This window comes from Anolis carolinensis, chromosome 3 (genome assembly GCF_035594765.1).
Source record: "Anolis carolinensis isolate JA03-04 chromosome 3, rAnoCar3.1.pri, whole genome shotgun sequence".
Lineage (NCBI taxonomy): Eukaryota > Metazoa > Chordata > Lepidosauria > Squamata > Dactyloidae > Anolis > Anolis carolinensis.
Window position 1 is genome coordinate 158,544,616 of NC_085843.1, and position 18,762 is coordinate 158,563,377.

General features: G+C 41.9%; 1 protein-coding gene across 3 annotated transcripts in view; it reads left to right on the plus strand.

Annotated features, from left to right (window-relative positions):
* The first annotated feature begins 1,119 nt into the window (after positions 1–1,119).
* rab11fip2 (RAB11 family interacting protein 2) overlaps positions 1,120–18,762 on the plus strand; it is a 43,373-nt gene continuing 25,730 nt past the window's right edge. For 2 of the 3 annotated variants that reach the window (XR_010004434.1, XR_010004435.1), the window contains exons 1-2: positions 1,120–3,555; positions 11,755–12,197. Coding sequence is in view for 1 of the 3 variants with exons in the window: in XM_003223494.4 (XP_003223542.2) it covers positions 3,206–3,555; positions 11,755–12,197 (793 nt within the window). In the remaining 2 variants the exon portion in view is untranslated. The remainder of the gene's footprint in view (positions 3,556–11,754; positions 12,198–18,762) is intronic. The other variant, XM_003223494.4, reaches the window with a different exon arrangement.

An 18,762-nucleotide genomic window follows, 5' to 3' on the forward strand; every position in this document is an offset into this window, starting at 1 on the left:
TGTTTTTGAACTGCTAGATTAGCAGAAGCTGGGACTAACAGAAGGAGCTTTTTCTGCTCCCCGGATTTGAACCACCGACCTTTCGGTCAGGAAGTTCAACAGCTCAGCGGTTTAATCTGCTGCACCACCGCGGGCCTCCATAGAATCATAGAGTTGGAAGAGACCTCATGGTTCATCCAGTCCAACCCCCTGCCAAGATGCAGGAAACTCACATTCAAAGCACCCACAACAGATGCTATGTATCATTGCGTTTGTTAGGGCTTAGTCCCCATGTAAGTCCCTTCGGGGAGATGGGGTGGGATATAAGAATAAAGTTGTTGTTGTTATCATTATTATGTGATTTTAATATGTTGTAAGCTGCTTTGGGTTCCGTGAGGGAGTAAAGTGGGATATAAATAAAGATCTATTACTGAATTGTATTACAGTAGTCTCACTTACTAAAGTTTCTGGATTATCCAAGCCATTTTTGTAGTCAATGTTTTCAATATATCGTGATATTTTTGTGCTAAATTCATAAATACAGTAATTACAACATAACATTACTGCATATTGAAATACTTTTTCTGTCAAATTTGTTGTGTAGCATGATGTTTTGGTGCTTAATTTGCACAATCATAACATAATTTGATGTTTAATAGGCTTTTCCATAATCTCTCCTTATTATCCAAGATATTCACTTATCCAAGCTTCTGCCGGCCTCACTTGGATAAGTGAGACTCTACTGTATTAGTATTGTATTGTATTATATGTATATATAATGTATTATATTGTTAGCATAGCACAATATTAGTATTATGTTACTATATTGTACTATACCACTATACTGCAACATTATTAGTAATATTACATGTAATATATAATCTACAGTGCGGTTTGCAACCCAGAGTGCATTTTCACTGTAGAATTAATTCAGCTTGATAGCGCTTTAACTGCCATGGCTCAATGCTGTGGAATAATTCCATGGTGTAGAGCAGGCAGGGGCAAACTTGGGCCCTCCAGGGGTTTTGGACTCCAACTCCCACAATTCCTAACAGCCTACCGGCTGTTAGGAATTGTGGGAGTTGGAGTCCCAAACCCATGGAGGGCCTGAATTTGTCCTGCCTGGTGTAGATCAAACCCCTCCCGCCTCCGCCTCAACTCCAGGCCGGGAAGGGAAAGGAAGGGGAGGAGGAGGGAACGAGAGCGGCCTTCTCGCCCGCCTGAACCCTGCCCTCCGCCCCCTGCCTGCCCCGGGAAAGAGGCGGCGCCGCCGTCGTCCTCCCTCCGCCGGCCGAGGGAGAGGGAACGCGGGGAAGGAGGCGGAAGAGGCGGAGGCGGCGCTGCTGCCCTGGGAAGAAGGCCCGAGCCCCGCTGCCTCCAGTCTCCGCCCGCCGCCGAGGAGGAGGAGGAGGAGGAGGCCGCGCTCGCCTCAGAGGCTTCCCCCCTCGGTCCTGGAGAGGTTTACCTCATTTTTGGCAGGCGGACTCCACAGCCTTCTCTGCCACTCGGGAGCTTCTCCTCTGCCAGGCTGACCCAGGGGAGATGTGAGGGGGGAAGTTCCGCTTCGGTCGTGTTTTGATTGGGAGGGCCTCCCTAATTTGTCAGCCCGGATTCCTTGGCACCCCTTCGCCTTCGGCCTTCTAGTCTTCCCAGGCATCTCTAACCCCTTCTAGTCCCCCCTAGGCATCTCTTGCCTTCTTTGGCATCCCTAGTCTTCCTACACCCAGCTTCCCTAGGCACCCCATAGCCTACCAAGGCATCCCCAGCCTTCTACAGGTAACCTTCCTAGGCCTTTAACTTGCCATCCCTAGCCTGTCACCCCATAGCCTTCCTAGGCATCTCCTAATTTGCCATCCCTAGCCAGGCTTGGCACCCTATAGCCATCCCAAGCATCCCCAGTCTTCTACATGTAGTCTTTCTTGGCATCCCCTAACTTGTCATCCCAACCCTGCCACCCCATAACCTTCGTAGGCATCCCCAGCCTACTACACGTATCCTTCCTTGGCATCCCCTAACTAGCTATCCCTAGCCTGGCACCCCATAGCCTTCGTAGGCATCCCCAGCCTTCTACAGGTAGCCTTCCTAGGCCTCTAATTTGCCATCCCTAGCCTGAAACCCCATAACCTTCCTAGGCATCCCCTAAGTTGCCATCCCTAGCCTGGCACCTCATAACCATCCTAGGCATCCCCCAATTTGCCATCCCTAGCCTTCCTAGGCATCCCCAGCCTTCTACACTTAGCCTTCCTTGGAATCCCATAACTTGCCATCCCTACCCTGCCACTCTATAGCCTTCCTAGGCATCCCATAACTTGCCATCCCTAGCCTTGTACCCCATCGCCTTCCTAAGCATCCCCAGCCTTCTACACTTAGCCTTCCTTGGCATCCCATAACTTGGCATCCCAAACTTTCTTAGGCATCTCTAGCCCACAACCCTAGGCATCCCTGGCCTGGCACCTTGAGCTTTCCTAAGCATCCTAGCCTGGCCTCTTTTATCCTTCCATCCCCTGGCTTCCTAGGCATCTCATAGTTGTTACCTCTAGCCTTCCTAAGCATCCCTAGTTGGTACCCTTAGCCTTCCTTGGCCTTCCTAGCCATCCTAGGCATCCCTAGTCTGGTATCCCTAGGCTTCCTTGGCATCCTTGTCTTCTTTGCATTCCTAGACTCCATTATCAGCTCTAGCCTGGCGTCACAGGCCTGGTATCCTTATCCCCTTTCTGCATTCTTAGTCTGGCATCCCAGGCCTGGCATCCCTAGCCTTCCTAGGTATTCCTTGTCCTGGCATCTTCTATCATTCCAAGGTATCCCTAGGAAACATCCCACCCTTCATACGTATTCCTTGGCTGGCATCCCTAGATTTCCTAGGCATCCCTATCCTTCTTACACATCCCTCTCCTTGTATCCCTAGACATTTTAGCTTCCAAAAAAAGTCTGGGGATGCGGGTGGGAAAGAAGGATGGGATGTACAGACCCAACCAAAGGGTTGGGGTTAAAATAAATTCCTTTAGTGGAGATGTGGTATAAAATTTCCGGCAAGAATGAAAAGCTGTGAAAAGTTTTTGTAGGAAAAATCAATCTAGGTTAAGAAGCGCCTGTAAGAAACACCTGCTGTAAGAAACACCCTGGTTGAGACCTTCACATGTATTTGTATCGAGGATTTGCCAGGCTTCGATGAACCTGCCTACTCTTAGGTGTCCCTTTCCTATTTTGTGAGCCCCAACATCAAACGATGTTGGCAGAACAGACCCAGAAGTGGTTCCCAACTCACGTGCAGGTCACTGTCCTTCAGGCCAAAGATCTGAAGCCGAAGGGCAAAAGTGGCACCAATGATACCTATACTATTATCCAGTTGGGAAAAGAAAAGTACTCCACCTCGGTGGCTGAGAAGACGCTGAATCCTGTTTGGAAAGAAGAGGCCTCCTTTGAGCTGCCTGGATTGCTGATGGAAGGCAATTCTGAGAAATACATCCTCTGCTTGATTGTCATGCACAGGTCTCTTGTCGGACTTGACAAATTTCTGGGGCAAGTGGCAATAAACTTGAATGAAATCTTTGAGGACAAGCTTAGAAGGAAAACAGAGTAAGTTTTATTTCATACATATCACATGAAAAAACTTACAGGAAAGATTAACTTTTTCATTTCCACAAGCAGGCAAAATATTCTCCCAAACCAGTAACCTATACAAAATTTAAAAATGCATGCATACACTTTCTTTGGTGCTTATCTGTGGATGTGGAATTAGGTTTTTGAAAACAAATGCATAAAGACAGAGGTCCTTGTTGATATGTGGCCATAATGCAATTGTTACTTACAAATTTTAGGCAGGGGGACACAAAGAACTATAAACCTTTCATGCATAGTCTTTTTTAATCTTCTGTTTTTCCACCACAAGTGATGTTCTGTGACCATGTAACACCTTAACTTGTGAATGATCACATGCATCAGTATTCTCTTAAGTCTGTTCAGTAAATAGAACTCATTCTAATGCAGGGAATGGATTGTTAATTTTATCAGATGAGCCATTGAGTCCTATTTTAGGGAGACAGGCATAAATTATGAATCCAGTAAGTCAACAAATAAATGATATGAAATCATAAATCACTTAGTAATGTATAATAATAATCATGCTTTTTATTTATTACCCACTTCTTATGGCATGAGGAGGGGCATAACCCAGTTAAAATGCATCATCGTAATAAAATACATATAATAAAGGTCTATTAAAGTATTTCTATAAAATACTCATTTTAAAATACATAGGAGTGTGGTAACCATTTGTGAGTCCAACTTAGCTATTATTGGTAGGATTATAACATCTTGGAATATCTGTTTTTTTAGGTAGTCTCACATTGCAATGTCCAAGCAATTTTCAAAAGTGTAGTACTATTAATTTTTTTAAGATTCGTGCATGTTGAAAACTGATAGGCCTGTTCCTCATTCATATCAACAGCATCCTTATTGTGACTCAACAACATCCTCATTTAACATGATAAACTTCTTCATAGACCATTAGCCTCCACATTTGCGGGTTTCATTTATGTGGATTTGAGTATTCACAGATTTAATTAGTATGTTTCCTCTAGGAATCTTTAGGTCCTCCAAAATTACTTTGTGGTCAACTCTTGTTCTAGAGCTATACTAGAGGAACTAGAGATTCCTCAAGAGAACAGTTCTTTAAAACTATGGTAGGTCCTTCCACATGCTTCTGTGTTCAGCTTCTGACAAAAGTTGATCACAAGAGTTGCTCTGGACACTCTAGGAATGCTTAGAGAGTTGTTCTCTCAGGTAAAAATGTAGTTTTTATGCATGGTTTTTCCATTTTTGTGGATGTGCACAGCAAATGTGAAGGGCTGACTGTATTTTATTTACAAAGCAGCCAAGTGTATGTAATTTTTTTTTAAAAAAATAGAGCTGCATTCCTGAATAAACTTTCCTATATGTAAGCCCCTTTGGAATTCAGTGGCATGTAATTCTGAGTAGATGTATTTAGGGCTATAATGTCCATTGACATTCTACAGTCTGCCCTCTACATTTGAGTGGAGGATTGGTTATTTGCAGATTTAATTATTTGCGGATTTGATTCTCTCTAGGAATCTCTTGATGCTCCACTGCGACTATGGACAATTTCCAACACAAGTTGACCATAGACCTGTATGGAGGATCTTGAGATTCCTAGAGAGGTATTCTCTCAGGTTAAAAAATGTTTTTTATTAATCATTTTTTCACTTTTGTGGGGGTACTGCACCTGTAACTTCACTGTACTGTACTCCTTTCAAGTGGAAATTCTGGTCACAAGAACATGAACTTATTGATGCCTCAATAGAGGGGCAAATTATTTAGTCATAGTACCTTTTTCATAAAAAACAATGCAAGAGTAGGCACCAGATTGCATTTGATCTTGGCAGTCCTGACTTGTACTTGGACAGGAAACCACCAACAAATCCCAGTTCTGTAGGTTATATTACAGTGGAACTGACTGTCCAAGCCACTTCTGAGTATTCCTTGCTGAAGAAAATCATGTGAAATTCATGGGGTCTCCATAAGTCAACAGACAACATGAAGGCATGCATGCACTAAAAACAATGCATAGCGGAGCAAATTGATATGATAATGCAAACCAAACCACTTTATTAGAGATAAGTGAATCACTTTTTCTACAGCATTTCCAAAACCATTTTAACAGTGTGTTGAAGTGAACTGACAAATCATGGTGTGTATTGGGGGGGGGGGATCTACTTTACAATAGGTATTATTATGTCCTTTCTTTACTCTGCCCCTTTACTCTGAAAATAGGAAAGAGATTGATTTGTTAAAACTTCAAGTGGAGAATTCAGTTATATAAATACAAACAGAATTGCTTTCTGAATAGAAGTACATGCGATATCTTTGTATTCATGGGAAGTAATGGCCCTCTTTTGACGTTCACGTGTCAATCTCATTATATCAGGCAACTCCTTTGCTCTTCTGTAGCAAAGTACAGTTATCTAATTAGTTTCCATTTTAGATGAACTCGGAAGCTGCGATTGCCATAAATATACCTGAGACTATATTTAAGATCTTGGCTTGTTCTAACCATTAGATAAAACAGAAAACTATACAAGTAGAGTGGTTTAATTGTGACTTGTACAAAGGCCTCTCTGCACCAGCAACATTTTCTTTATTTTTTAAAATTAAGCCAAGATATGTAGTCATGTCTCATACATTCAACCAAAAAAAAAGTGCCGTTTGGCTTTACAGTATGACCTTTATATCTAGTGGGATTCTTTGGTATTCTTGGGCTGGAAGTCCATTATTTCAATAGGGTTTGCTATTATCTGTGATTTTGTGCAGTCAACACGAAGCCCAGGAATATATATTCTGCATGAATACGGGGGTCATACCGTATCAACTAATTTCAAATGGGGACACTGACATTTTTTTGGCCTTGATAAGACTAAGCAGGCTTTCTCCTTCTCCATTACCTTCATCTTGTCTTCTGCTATGTTCAGCCATCTTCATATGGTGTGATAATAATTTTCTTCTCACATGTGTAGATGGTGAAATCAAACAGATTTTGGTATCTTAAATAATTTTGCTTCTTATTGCACAAAAGGGTTTTCTGGCACAGTGTTGGCATTCTTTAGTAGACAGGTCTGTAGAAATACATAATTATTACTTAAAATATTTGTCTATCACTTCTTAAATCCCCAAGTCTCTGTGGTAATGCACAATTCCTAAAGTTGGAAATGTTATGTCATGCATGTTTGTTTTTTTTCTCCCAGGAAACTGCATAACATCAATATCTTGCATCCATGCACTTTAAAAGAAAATACATGCAGTCTCCCAGTTAGAAACATCCATCTTACCTATGATTCCTAGTTACAAGCATGGGAGGGGGGTAATGGGCTCGGTGGGTGCACCATCTAGCAGTCTGCACTGGGTCGTTTGCAGTATTTGAAAATGCTTGAGCATTTACATTTACAGGTAAAAATAAATAATATGCTAAGACAAACATCTGCCCAAGTTGCATTTAAATTGAGTTTTTAAAAGTTTTTTGTTAGTATAGTGTGGGACTTTTACTGCTGTCTGTATTCTCATTGGAATCTCACTTCCTGTCCCTGAGACAATAGGAAGTGAGAAAAATCTGCCCCTAGGAAGGGAAATTCACTCCTGTTAAGAGTTACTGTGGGAAAAAGGTGTCTCCACTGAAGCTTTAACACTAATCCTTGTTTCTACGACAACCCAAAATGTTCAAAATCCAATTATCATTAAGAAACCTACAGAACTTGTCTTACTCCTAACCTGGAGACTGCCTGTAGAAGAGATCATATCATGTCTGAACTATATATATTTGCGGCTAACAGGGCACCTGCTTTTTAATTTGATACCAGACTGAAGGAACACCAGCCTTGCAACTTTTGCATGTTTAATTATAGGCTCAGTGGGACTTACTCTCAATGGGATTTACTCTCAGATACATGCATTTTGGATTACTGCCTAAACATGTAAACTATCTGATTCAGGCATAAGGCTTTTTCATATATGTGTATGGTACACTGAAGGTGGAGTGTTACTAATAGGCCCAAGGGAATAAAATGCATTGGAAGTAGTACATCTGTCAAAGAGAGAATGTATTTGCTAAGTTACAACATTGTGTTGTTGGGAAATGTACTTTCTGTACCCAGTATATTCATTACTGTGTTATGACTGCACAAGGTTAATAGAAGCATCTCTTTCCTAGTAATTTGCCATTGCTTGAGTCCTTTTACAACAATCTGTAGTCCTGTTTCTGCCAGTAATATGTGCACAGTGTTGAAAACTTGTAACAAGTATTTTTAAAGTACTTAAGGTATCTGAATCAGAACTCTTTGATGTGCCACTACAGTCATTTCAATGCTTTTATTTAATGTTCTTTCCCACCCCATCCTAATGAACACCAACATAACTTGTCAACCTCATTTGTGTGTAGTGTCTATACACTTTGTAATAATTTATTTATTTATTTCATCATTTCTATCCCACCCTTCTCACCTGAAGGGACTCAGGGTGGCTTACAAAACTGGCAGAATTCGATGGCAAAATAAAACAATACAAAAGAACAAAACATAAGCAATCAAAACTAGATTCAAAATAATACACAATGATTCCCCCCTTTTAAAAAAAAGTTTTAATTCTTAGCGTTGACTCCCCCTCTTCCATGCTGTAACATTCTGTAATAAAACAGGCATAAAAAAACAAAGAAAAATGAAAAACTATTTTGAGCAAAGCTATTATTGTTATGGTTGTATTGAATAAGATGTTAATTATGTGCAGATGATGAAATGTATAGACAGTGGGGATTGGGATTTTATTGGCCTTGCCAAGGTCATCTGCTTGATCATTCCTATTTTTGATATCACATTGGTGTGTAGGTCTGCATACGTAGAACCCATGGTTTGTGGGACCCAGACTGCTTAGTTTGTAGTGTACATATTTTATGTTAGGCACTTTGTGTGTATAAGCTTTCAGTGGAAATGTGGAATTCAGTGTGCTAGATAAGGGCTGTATCATCCTGATTTCCATGCATTGTGTACTTTAGTAAGGTTAGCAGAGATCTTCTATTTTACTGCTGCAAGGTTCCTTGGTTGCTGCCTGGAAGGCTCCATACCTAACTCTTGAAGTGTAAAAGAGGCTATGGATATGGATGCTCAGTTTCACTCTTACGTTCTTTTACTGTGACGGTACCATGTGTGATAGTCTCCACTGTGTGCAGAATTATTTTATAAATTTTGCAGAAAAAAATACTACTCTTCTATTGCCATATATTCTTAGTACCAGAAATAAAGTATGGAACAATGGGTAAAACTTCATTACTGTGCTAATTCCGTTATAAATTTGACAAGACATCTGAGAGACAAGTAATATATTGATTTTCAGGTATGTCTCCCATATGATTATACTCTACATATGGCCTTTCTGAACAAACACAACAGCTTTGGAAATGTGCAGCCCAACATCTCCCTTCTTTAAATGGAAATTAGGAATCCATTATGGTGCTAAGTTATGAACCTACGGTTTAAAACAAAACTTGATACCTTACAATATAATTTTGATTTCTTTCAAAGCTGCTAATAAATACATACCGTATTTTTTTTTATTAAACTGTATTTTCTTGCTTTCAAATGCATTTCGCAGACCTGGAGTATTGTGTCCAAAGTGACTTTCTAACATTGATATAACCTTAACGTTGCTTAGCTTGGGGATAAATGAGATCCAAGTATTTGATGAAGTGTCTTTATTGGTAATATTTCTACTTTTTAATATATTTAATAGCTTCCTCCTTCCAACACAGCTGTACATATGGTTCTCTAAGAGACAGACTTCAGAGTCACTAGAGTATTACAAAAAAGATATTTAATATTCTGCACAATGCTGAACCTTGTCAGCAATTCCCCTGTGTGTGTTTTTTCTTGTAAGAAAAATAAAGGATACCAGCTGATCTAGAATTGCTAGGAAGACTTAGAGCTTGTAGTGTGCAGACTTTTCTTTTATCAAGGAAATGTGTTTGCCAGTCCATTGTGGCTTTAATGATGTATTAGGTCCCAAACTAATAGCCTCTTGAACGTTAACACTTTTAAGTTGCAGTTGGTTGTTGCCTAAAAGGCATATGTCTTTTTAAAAATCACCTGATGTTTCTTGTAGTGATGAAGTTTCTTGCAGCAGCAGTATTATGTGAAGGCCTCCTCCATCATGTGTTTTAATATCTTCATTCTGGCACAAGATTTAAGAAATGAAAACAATAGCTAATATAGCTTGGCACATAAATATTTTTATTTCAAAACCTTTTTTTTCCTTTTCATGAGCATGAAAAATCATTAGCTGTTGAAAGAAAAGAGAAAGGGTTATTGAAACTTAGTTCAGACCTGGAGCAGGTGGTTGTCTCCAAGGTTTTATTTATAGTCCTTGTGTTGTTGGACCCTCAGGAGCATCCAATCTATTCATAATTGCCTTCTACTTGATTAGATATTGTTGTTGAGTGTGAAGGAATAAGTTTCTGGGGAGAAAACTCAACCTACTGTAAGCCTGGATGTACTCCTTATCTTCTGAGCACACAGGGAGTTAATAGTGAACCAGATTATACAGTGCACCACAGATACCATATTAGCAATACATACATACATGCACATGTCTACTTAAATATAAATCTCACTGAGTTCAGTGAAGCTTGCTTCCAGGTGTGTGGATACCATTTGTTGACAGCCACTCTTACTGAACCCATTCATCCTTTGTGTTGTGGCATGGATCCTACCTGTCTGGCATCACATGCCGAGACGTCACCCGGGATAACGAAGGAGGGGGAAGAAGAGGAATCCTTCCTTTTCTTACCCTCCCTTCTCTGACAGGTAGGTTCTGTGTCACAGCCAGAGTTTGCTGAGACATGGGCCCCTTCCACATAGCTGAATAAAATCCTGCACTAACTTCTTTGAATTGGAATATGTGCCAGTGTGGACTCAGATAACCCAGTTCAAAGCAAATATTGTTGGATTTTCTGCCTTGATATTCTGGGTTATATGGCTGTGTGGAAGAGCCCATGAAGAATGGGAGGGGCGATAACTGCCATCCCCAACGTCAGGGAATGGTCTAAACTTTGTGTTGGAATTCAGACAATCCCTTACTTTGATTAAAGTGGAGCATGTCTGCATCAGCTCTGTTTGGTTACTACAGAGTTGATATGAGGCTTATCTGGTCTAAATGGTCAGTGTAGATGTTTTCAAGGTCTTTTGAATAGAGCCTACAGGCATTGGTCTTGAATTTTACAGGTCAAATCAAAACACTGAATTACACTTGAATCCTGTTGATTTCAGTCTCTTAACAACTGCAGATGTTTTAAGTTAATACAAACATTTTTAGTGGCATCAGTAGTGGGAGAATGTTAACCACTTCAGAAACACAATTGGTATTTTAACTGGGATATACCTGCACTCAAGGGCCCTTCCACACGGTCATATAACCCAGAATATCAAGGCAGATAATCCACAATATATGCTTTGAACTGGGTTATCCGAATCCACATATAATTCAGTTTGATGTGGATTTTATATTGTTGTGTGAAAAGGACCCAAGTACTGAGAAGACCAAGAGAATATCAAAAGAGGTTGATGTTGTAACTCTGAAATCTGAGTTGTTTTTAATTGCTGGAAGATGTACTTAATCAAAAAGAAATTCCCACATAGGAGGACTGCTTCTTTGAGTAGTTTTGCTTCAGGCCCAGGGCTGACTAAGGCCCCTTCTACACTGCCAGATAATCTAGGTTATCAAAGCAGGAAATCCATATTATCAGATTTGGATTATTTTAGTCTATACTGTCATATAATCCAGTTCAAAGCAGGTAATGTGGATTTTATATGGCAGCGTAGAAGAGGCCCAAGAACCCTCCCACGCAGTCATATAACTCAGAATATCAAGGCAGATAACCCACAATATCTGCTTTGGACTGGAATATCTGAGTCCATACTGCCATATAATCCAATTCAATGTGGATTTTATACAGCTGCGTGGAAGGCACCTCAGAAACTTTGGGGATATTAAATCCTTTCCCTTCATCTCGTTGATCACAGATGACATGATATCAACAGCTAACATGTTCATTTGTGTGGACTACAACTCCCAGAGTTACTAGAGGAAAATCTGAAAGGAAAACCAGTTTGTAGAATTAGGATAGTCAACAATTATGTAAATTTTAAAGCATTCTACTGAGAGCTAAAATCAGGATTTTTGGTGCAGTACTATGCAGTTTAACTGTACTGTCTTCTCTTTCAGATGGTTCCATTTAGAATCCAAACAAGGAAAAAGAACTAAAGATAGAGGAGAGATCAAAGTAAATATCCAGTTTATGAGGAATAATATGACAGCAAGTATGTTCGACCTCTCAATGAAGGACAAGACTAAATCTCCTTTTGCCAAACTAAAGGACAAAATGAAAGGTCGCAAGACTGAAGGGGCATTTTTGGATACGTCTTCTGCTATCATTCCAAGTACGCATATGCCAGAATCTTGTACTGTAACTTCCCTCAGTGAAATACAGTTAAAATCTAAACCAAAAAAGCCTTTTCTTTTGGGACCTCAACGACTATCTTCAGCTCATTCAATGTCTGATTTAACCGGTCCTCAGGTGACTTCAGAAAAAATTAAGTCAGGCTCAATTGGCAACACATACCTCTTCAGGCGTCAGCTGGAGTCATTTGGTTCTGTGGATGAGACTGGTAAGTAGAGATGCCTTTTGTAAGCAATGAAAACTATTGGGAGTTTGCTTAAGAAACTTTGTCCAGTTTTTTTCTGGTTGGTCCAGACCTGAAATCTTTGCATTCTTATTCTATAATGAAATGTATGGTTATGAAACTGTGAGGATGTACTTACAAAGTTACAGTGCAAGTCAGGTAAGTTATCTATCTTCAATTTGTTGAAGATAACCCATGGCTAGAGTTTGGAATGTTAGATTTGAAAATGAATTCAATAATATTAAGTATTAGAAAGAGAAATTTTTTTACCATCAAAAATAATAATGTGTCTGTTGTTCTAGAATAGTGGGAGTCCCAATACATCTGGGAACTGCCAGGTTGGGAAAGACATGGATTCAATTTTACAACCTCATTAATTCAGATTTTCATTCTATACATTTTTCTTATTTTCTACCCCAGCCAACAGTTAGACATCACTTACACTTACAAGTCACCCACTATTCAAATGCTTTGTTTGTTAAAAGCTAGCAAAAAGTGGTTTAGTCCAATTATAGGATGGCAATTCTCCGTGAGTGGATAGTGGATAGTCAGTAAATCAAGAGTGGAGAATTTCTAATCAGAAATATTTTAAGAGTTGGTGCATATATGTAGAACATTTTCTGTATGATTGTATTACTGCATCGTTTTTGCCTTCCACTTCCAGTAAAGAATTAATCCATCTAAGATAGTAACACCTTGGATGGTTTAATAGACACAAACCAGATTTTATTACCAACATGATTAAAATATTGTTCAAAATTACTTTCAGGTTATGCGTATAAGATGTATATGAAAGGTACATGAATTTTTTGTTTAAATGTGTCTCCCATCTCTAGGATAACTAATTACATACATATGCAAGCAGTCCCCAAGTTACGAACAAGATAGGTTCTGTAGGTTTGTTCTTAAGTTGAATTTGTACATAAGTCGGAACAGGTACATTTTTAAGGTACATTTTTAACTCCAATCTATCTATATCTCCAGCTATCTAACTATCTATCTATAAGCTTTGGATAGCATAGGGAAGAGTTAACACTCCTGTAGTGTTTGTTTTGCTGTCTGTGCTCCTGTTTAGAAGATTTTACGTCACTTTCTATCCCTGTGATCAGTGGATTTTGAAAAAATTGGCTCATTGTGGAAACAGGGATTGGTGATAAAGCTTTAGTTAACACATCTTTTCTCCATGATAATTCTTTCAGGAGTGAATTTCCCTTCCTAGGGGTAACGTTCTCTCAGTTCCTGTTTTCTACCCCTGTTCTTAATTTTAATTATGTGTTGTTTCTAAGTCAGATGTTTGTAACCCAGGGACTACCTGTATACAAATATCCAAACTTCAAAAAAATCTAAAATCTAAAACACTGCTGGTCCCAAACATTTTAGATAAGGGATAATCAACGTGTAACTGAAATCATTCCAGTATCATGCTTTCAAGGTATTCAGAAGTGTCATCTTTAAAGTACCCTTTGATGATGTATCCCAAAATAATCTGGGTCTGTCCCTCTTGAACTTGACCTCTCTCTCAGGGAAGGATATTGTGGTAATAGTGCCATATATGTATGCATGCTACTTGGAAGAATTATGGTATATAAATGATATCAAGGATACTGTGTATTGTCTGGACTACTTAGTAACTATCTTTTTTGTCATTTTATCAAAGCTGAAGCTATATCTACTTATGTCTGAACTAATTTCTGTCTCAATTTGATTTCTGACAGCATACAATAGGCTATTTCAGGGCATATAGATACACACACACACACATACATCATGCACGGATTGGTATTTCAATGGAAGTCTTAAACATGTCTTCTCACCCTTTCCTTTGAATCAGAGTTGAAAGTGCCTTCTCATTTAAAGAGGATTGAAGATTCTTAGCTATAGTCATGTTTTTAAAATAATTTAACAACTATTTGAATAATACAGTTTTATTATTTTTATTTATTTACAGTATTTATATTCCGCCCTTCTCACCCCGAAGGGGACTCAGGGCGGATCACATTATAACACACATAGGGCAAACATTCAATGCCCATAAACACATCAAACAGAGACTGAGAGACACACGCAGAGGCAAGTTAACGTTCTTCTGAGGGGATGTTCGATTCTGGTCACAGGGGGGAGCAGCTGCTTCATCATCCACACTGACGGCACTTCCTCATTCCAGGTCGTAAATGTCACGACCCAGGCGGCAGAGGCACCAATAACCATACACAGAGGCCAGAATCTAACTAATATCTTTATTGAAGGAATATATAAAGTTAATAAAAACAAGTATAGAAAATAGTCCAGAATTAGACCCTTCAGGAAAGGTCAGAATTAGTCCAAAAAAGCAATGTCCAATAAGAAATATTAAGGTCCAAAGTTGTAATCCAATAACCGAAACACTCACTTTGCCAAGCAAAGTGAGGGGAGATGACAAGGTCCTTAGTCCATAAAACTTGAGCGTGGCTAGGAAATAACTTGATACTTGAAACAAGGCTTGAACGTGGAACAAGGTAACTAAGAACAAGAACAAGGTCCGTGGAATAACTTGGTAAAATCCGTGAAACAAGGCAAGGATTAGTCCTGGGAAACAAGGCAAAGTCCGTAGGTAAACAAAGGCTGGGAAGCAAGGCGAAGGCTGGATAGCGAGGCAAGGCTTGAGCTGAAGCGAGGCTTGAATCGGAGCGCGCTGTCCAGACACAACTCGCTCCGTAGGCTGACGAATTGACTCCGCGAAGTTGCTACGCGGGCAAAACACCTATATAGAGTCCAACTTTCTCACCAAAGCGGTTCTCTGGGAATCAGAAACGAAAGCTAAACTCTGAGACCAGATGTTAAACTCCTTAAAGATTCTCACGAGAACCAATGTTAATTGGCAACATTCTTAGCTGCTATCCTCGCACTCCTGCGCGAAGCTGAATCCAAACTTCTCTGTTGTTTACAAAACTCCCGGCGCAAGAACACGGGAGAAGTAGGCTCTGGGGTTGTTTGACATACTTCTGGGGCACAACTTTCTTGCAGGTGCAAGGTTTCCAGATCTGCCTGGGAAGGATCTGGCTGAGAGGAATCCAGTTCAGACTGGGAAGGTAAAAAACCCAAGTTTTCATCTTCATCAGGGATTACAATGTCCTGAGCAGGACTACAAGGCCCATGGTTCATCACACTATCCCCCTCCTCAGGGCCCCTCCCAAACTGGGGTCCTCTCCCCGAGGCGCGAGGTCGCGGTTTGGTGGGATAGGTCAGATGGAAGCGACGGGTTAGATCAGGAGCATGGACTGTGGAGGCGTCTTCCCAAGAGCGTTCCTCAGGCCCAAAACCCACCCAGTCAATGAGATATTGTAGGCGGCGGCGATGAAAGCGAGAATCCAAAATGTCCTCAACCTCGAACTCCTCCTCCCCATTCATCAAAACAGGAGGGGGGGCCGGTTGGTCTGTATCAGGACGCACACCATCCGCCGGAAGGAGCAGGGAACGGTGAAACACTGGGTGAATGCGCATTGAACGCGGAAGTTGGAGTTTGAAAGTCACGGGGTTTAATTGCGCCACCACTGGATAGGGGCCAATGAAGCGGGCATCTAACTTCCGGCATGGGCGGTGGGAGGGCAGAAAGCGAGTGGACAGAAAAACCCGATCTCCTACCTTGATTTCGGGGCCCGGCTGGCGGTGTTTGTCAGCGTGGCGTTTATAGTCCTCCTTGGCTTGGTCCAGTTGCTGGAGCAAAAGTTGTTGCACCGCTGTGAGTTCCTGCAGCCAATCCTCTGCTGCGGGAACTTCTGAAGTTTCAATGACAGGGGGAAAGAAACGTGGATGGAAACCGTAGTTTGCAAAGAACGGCGTTTCTTTTGTAGAAGCTTGAACTCCATTATTGTAGGCAAACTCAGACAGTGGTAACAGAGAAGCCCAATTGTCCTGTTGGTAGTTTACATAACAGCGAAGATACTGCTCCAAAGTGGCATTGGTGCGCTCCGTTTGCCCATCTGTTTGGGGATGATGAGCTGAAGATAAGCGAGAGTCTATGCCCAGTAGTTTTTGTAGTGCCTTCCAAAAACGAGAGGTGAATTGAGATCCACGGTCTGTGACTAAACTCTTGGGCAATCCATGTAGTCTGAAAACATGCTGAAGAAATAGATCCGCAGTTTCTTTGGCCGTGGGGAGGCCTTCGCAGGGAATGAAATGGGCTAACTTGGTGAATAGGTCCACCACCACTAAGATCGTGGTGAATCCACAGGAAGGTGGTAGGTCAGTGATGAAATCCGCGGAAATTATTTCCCATGGGCGAGATGGGGTAGGAAGGGGGTGCAAAAGCCCTGAGGGCTTCTCCCTTCGTATCTTGGAGCGCTGGCATACTGGGCAGGTGTTGACATATTTTTCCACATCCTTGCGGATCTTGGGCCACCAAAAATCTCTTAGGATCAAATGCATGGTTTTAAATAGTCCGAAGTGTCCTGCTGGTTTGCAGTCATGACACAGACGAAGCGCTTTTTCCCTGCCCGGTCCGGGTGGGATATAAACATGATTTCTATAGCAGAGCAGCCCATCTTTAAGCGAAAAGGGAAAATGCAGACCTTGGCGAAGTTGGTCCTGCGCCCAGGCATCTGCTTGCTGACTAGCCCTGATTTCTTGAGCACAGATGGGTCCTGGAGTAGGGGAAGTTGAACCAATGGGACTGGATTTGGTGTTCCCCACTGTGAGCGTGGCAAAGTTCTCAGGTTGTAGCAGTTGGGATTCAAAGGTCTCCTTGCGTCCTGCAGCGTATTCCGGTTTACGTGACAGGGCGTCTGCTTGCTTGGTTTGAGCTGGGGTCACATAATGGATCTGGAAGTTGAAACGTTCAAAGAATAAAGCCCAACGTTGCTGCCTCTGATTTAGTTTGCGGGCAGTTCTTAGATGTTCTAGATTACGATGATCAGTGTGGACTTCAATGGGGAATTTGGCCCCTTCTAGCCAGTGTCTCCAAGTTTCAAAGGCTGCCTTTATGGCCAGTAGTTCTTTTTCCCAAATGGTGTAATTCCTCTCTGGTGTGGTTAGTTGACGAGAATAAAAGGCACAGGGGTGGAGGTGATCTCCCACCGGTTGTAAGAGTACAGCCCCAATTGCCACATCAGAGGCGTCCGCTTGCACCACAAAAGGGGTTCCAGGATTTGGGTGCTGTAGAATTGGCTGGGAGGTGAATAGTTTCTTCAGTTGCTGGAACCCTTTCTCTGCTTGATCAGTCCAGCGGAAAGGCTGCTTTCCACGGATGCAGCTAGTGATGGGGTCGGACCAGCGGGCAAAATCTGGAATGAACTTGCGGTAGTAGTTCGCGAACCCCAAGAAACGCTGCACCTCTTTCTTGTTAGTTGGCGCCCGCCATTCCAATACTGCTGAAACTTTGGCTGGATCCATGGAAAGCCCTAGAGGCGAGATGCGGTAGCCAAGGAAATCTACCTCTTGTAGATCAAAAGCGCATTTTTCTAGCTTGGCATAAAGTCCATGATCCCGCAGTCGTTGCAACACCATTTTGACGTGGTTCTCATGTTCTGATTGTGATCTGGAAAACACCAAAAAATCGTCCAGGTAGATTATCAAGAACCTGTCTAGATAGTCCTGAAAAATATCGTTGACAAAATGCTGGAACGTTGCGGGAGCTCCGCATAAACCGAAATTCATAACTCGGGACTCGAATAATCCGAATTTAGTCTGGAAGGCGGTCTTCCACTCGTCCCCTTCTCTGATGCGAACTAGATTATAAGCCCCCCGAAGATCCAGCTTGGTGTAGACCTTGGCTCCTCGAAGTCGGTCCAGTAGATCCGAGATTAAGGGCAGGGGATAGCTGTTCCGCTTGGTGATATTGTTCAATGCTCTGTAGTCCACCACCAAGCGTAATTCCCCTGACTTCTTCTTCACAAACATCACTGGGGAGGCGGCTGGGGATTGAGAGGGTCTGATGAACCCCTTGCGAAGGTTTGTCTCTAAGAATTCCCTGAGAGCTTCTTGCTCTGGTTCAGTCAGGGAGTAGAGATGCCCTCGCGGGATCGGGGCCCCCTCCACCAAGTCAATGGCACAGTCATAAGGTCTATGTGGGGGTAATTTCTCGGCTTCTTTCTCATTGAATACATCCCAATACTCGGAGTACTTCTTTGGCAAGGTGATGATGGGCTCGGAGTCTGTGGCATGGCATACCTTGGCTACGAGGCAATGGTTTTGGCAGTACGGTGAAGCAAACTGCAGTTCTCTGTTGGACCAGGAGATGTTAGGGTCGTGGAGTGTCAGCCATGGAATTCCCAAAATCACAGGGAAATGGGGAACCTCGGTAACAAAGAAGGAAATCTCTTCCATATGTTCCCTTATCCACATCCTGGTGGGTTCCGACCACTGACTTACGGGGCCCGTCTTGAGGGGACGGCCGTCTATGGCTTGCACCACACGGGCATTCTTGAAATCATGATATTGTAATCCCAGAGAGTCGGCATACTCTCTATCGATGAAATTGTTGGTAGCTCCAGAGTCTATCATGGCGTGGATCATGACGGGTCCCCTTTTTGCTGACCATAATGTGACCACGAGAAGGAACAGGACCCCGGTTGGC